Below are 3,434 nucleotides of genomic sequence, written 5' to 3' on the forward strand. Positions count from 1 at the left end.
TCATCCGATGATATTGAATATATATTGTATATTCCTCTTGAATTCTTTTTGGTTCTAATTTCAAATTTATTTGAAATTGTACATTCATATGCATGTATGTAGTACCGTAGAATATATGAAACTCCTTCAAAATTAAAATAAAGCACAAAAGAAATAAAACAATACAAATTAAACAGAAAACAGGTTTAGGGGGGGGCTAAAACCCTAAACCTGTGGCGGCCTTTAGTCGCGGTTGGCCAGAAGAACCGCGACTAAAGGTCCTCCGCCCCGACGGCCGCCTGGCGCCCACGTGGACGGGCCTTTAGTCGCGGTTCTTAAGGAGCCGCGACTAAAGGTGGGGGGCTTTAGTCGCGCTTATTTGGTCGCGGTTGCGCAACCGCGACTAATGGCAGTTGCGAACCGCGACCAAAGGCCTTTTTTCCACCAGTGCATGCATGCATGCGTAGATACACGCATGGGTACTAAAAAAAGTTTCGATTGGAGGAGAGGATCATGAATGCATATTATGCATGGGTCCGAAACGTGTGCATGCATAGCGAATCAGGCTGGAATTGCCCGGCTAGCCAACACACACGTTATGTGTCGACTGACCCAAAAATAAGAAAGAATCAGGCGACTTACACGCAGTCGCTCCCTAATTTTAAACATCAAATTCATGTGAAGACGGTAATCCATTTCCTACATGCATGTTGCTGGAGGCTTACTTCGGTTTTATCATTACGAGTGTTAGAGGGTGTTTGTTGGCTTAGGGACTTAAAAAAGTTTCTATAAGTCTCATTTAAACCAAATAGGAGGGACTTATAGAAACTTAAAGTGGGCATTTAGGACTTATGAAATAAGACTCTCAAGAAAGGACTTATAGGGACTTATAGTTGTAATGTGGTCTTTTAGTCCATGTTAAGTCTCAGAAACCAAACAGGTAGGAACTTTTTAGGAACTAGAGACTTATAAGTTGGGACTACAAAAATTTTAGGACTTATGAACCAAACATAGCCTTAGATTCCCTGTTTTGTCGTGTTTAGCTAACAAGCATATAAGGTCCAAAATAAGGGGCGTTAAAAAAGTCGAAAGTTTAACCTAAGTGGTTAGAAGTTGGTTGTTTGAGTTGGACTCCAAGAGTAAATTGCACTCTAGTTACAAGGTAGGAAGTGGGCACTGAACGTACATGACAAAGGAGGGCGAGTTAACTCGAGGAGAAAAAGTTACTAGTATCTTTGTTTTATCTACTTACTGCCAAGACAAGTGTAAACACATCGACGGCTCCACCTCATCCTTGGTATAATCTTCCCATTCTCATTTTTCGTGATTGTTCAGTCAGTCCCACATAGATTCCTGAACGTGTGGTTGGTGTATAAATCAGGGCGTCCTAGACTAGGTAAAAAGCCCTGGTGTATACTGCTGTAACTTCCAATGGCTTCTCCCTTGTTCTTGTGCATCCTCCTGGTCGTATTTGGCAGCTACCTTTCCACCATTTCTGCTGTAGGCAACGGTAAGCAAAGCTTCGTTGTGGTGTCAACCAGGTCATTTCAGACACAAGATGTTTGCTCCACCTCCAGATCCACAGGTACGTACGTGCATGAATTGAGCGTGGCATAATTTTCGACGTTAATCGATCTGCATGTATGACGCTCGGATATATGTTTCAGTGGCGCCGCGGCCAAACGGCGCCGCTGTGCCGCTGGTGCACAGGCACGGACCCTGCGCCAAGTCGCCGTCCACCGACAAGCCATCATCTTTCGTCGAGGCGCTTCGCAGAAGCCGCGTCCGCGCAGACTACGTCATGAGCACCATGCAGATGCAGGACCAGGAGGAGGGCGAGGTAAGCATCCCGGCGCATCTGGGCACCTTCGTGGACTCGCAGGAGTACGTGGTGACGTTGGGTCTGGGCACGCCGGCCGTGGAGCAGGTCCTCCTCCTGGACACCGGCAGCGACTTGTCGTGGGTGCAGTGCGCGCCATGCAACTCCAGCGACTGCTACCTTCAGAAGGATCCCTTGTTCGACCCGCGCAAGTCCTCCACCTATGCTCCCATTCCCTGCGGCTTTGACGTCTGCAAGATCCTCCAGTCCGATCACCACTTGAACAATGGCTGCAGCATGAACGGCAATGGCACCCAGTCCCAGTGCGGGTATCGAGTCGAGTACGGAGGAGGGTCAAAGACCAGCGGCGTGTACAGCAACGAGGCGCTCACGTTGGCGCCCGGCGTCATCATCAAGGACTTCCATTTCGGCTGCGGGTACAAGCAGGGTGGCCCCAACGACAAGTTCGACGGCCTGCTCGGGCTTGGCCGCGCGCCCGAGTCGCTCCCGGTTCAGACCTCCGCGCTCTACGGCGGCTCTTTCTCCCACTGTCTCCCGTCGGTGAGCAGCGGCACCGGGTTCCTCGCCCTCGGCGCGCCCAGCAACACCTCGGGCTTCTCGTTCACGCCCATGACCCACTTCATGGATGACGCCACCTCCTACCTGGTGAAGCTCACCGGCATCAGCGTTGGCGGGAAGCAGCTCCGCATCCCACGAAAGGTGTTCGAGGGGGGCCTGATCGTGGACTGCGGCAATATCATCTCACATCTGCCAACGACGCCCTACGCGAAACTGCAGTCCGCGTTCCGGGGGGCCATGGCGGCTTACCCGCTCATCCCGAGCGACGACGGCGACACATGCTACAACTTCACCGGATACAGCAACGTCACCGTGCCAAAGGTCGCTCTCACCTTCACCGGCGGTGTCACGGTTGACCTCGATGTCCCCAACGGGCTTCTGTTGGATGGTTGTCTGGCCTTCGCCGAGTCTGGGCCAGATGATTATGTCGGGTTCCTCGGCAATGTCCAAATGAGAACGTTGGAGATGCTGTACGACGTTTGGGGTGGTAGACTCGGATTCCGGGCAGCTGCCTGCTGAATCCTCGACCTATACATACGTCAATCGATCGGGAGCTAGCTTACAAAAAATATATCAATCGGTTTGTTCTTAACTGCTCGAGTGCTACACGATGGATGACCCGCCCGATCATCGCGTCAGTTCTACTCCCTCCGTTCTAAATTACTCGTCGCAGAAATGAATGTATCTAGAACTAAAATACATCTAGATACATGCATACCTGCGATAAGTAATTTGAAACGAAGGAAGTCGTATTTTTCCGTTTTTGTCCGATTCCATCCTATCGCCGTTTGTGGTAAGAGGATATAATATAATAAAAAAAAATTCATGCCTCCTCCTCTTTGTGTTGAGTTTTGCCCCACCCATCTAACATTGCCCACTTTTGTTCTCCTCCGCTCGTCCGCGCCTCACAAAAGGTTAAACCGTGCCTTGCCATCAGGTTAAAGCCGTTGACTGTCACTTCGCCCGGTACTGACGCGTGAGACCAATCTTTAAGGCCGCATGCATCCGCATTGCCGACTCTTTCGTGCACACCGTCGTGTATGACCCACCATTTGGC

The 3,434-nt window shown here is 50.5% G+C and overlaps 1 protein-coding gene across 1 annotated transcript; it reads left to right on the forward strand.

Moving 5' to 3' along the window:
- Positions 1-1,410: 1,410 nt before the first annotated feature.
- LOC119330762 (aspartyl protease AED1-like) lies at positions 1,411-2,896 on the forward strand. Its single transcript, XM_037603887.1, has 2 exons — positions 1,411-1,564; positions 1,647-2,896. Exons 1-2 carry the CDS (start codon positions 1,411-1,413, stop codon positions 2,894-2,896), a joined length of 1,404 nt encoding a protein of 467 aa, XP_037459784.1.
- The last annotated feature ends 538 nt before the right edge of the window (positions 2,897-3,434 follow it).

The sequence above is a fragment of the Triticum dicoccoides genome, chromosome 7A (assembly GCF_002162155.2).
Source record: "Triticum dicoccoides isolate Atlit2015 ecotype Zavitan chromosome 7A, WEW_v2.0, whole genome shotgun sequence".
NCBI lineage: Eukaryota > Viridiplantae > Streptophyta > Magnoliopsida > Poales > Poaceae > Triticum > Triticum dicoccoides.

Excerpts from the sequence above, each read along its gene's own strand:
- LOC119330762 (XM_037603887.1), top strand. The coding sequence starts at position 1,411 with ATGGCTTCTCCCTTGTTCTTGTGCATCCTCCTGGTCGTATTTGGCAGC. Across the intron at positions 1,565-1,646 it reads CTCCACCTCCAGATCCACAG|TGGCGCCGCGGCCAAACGGC; the intron begins GTACGTACGTGC and ends TATATGTTTCAG.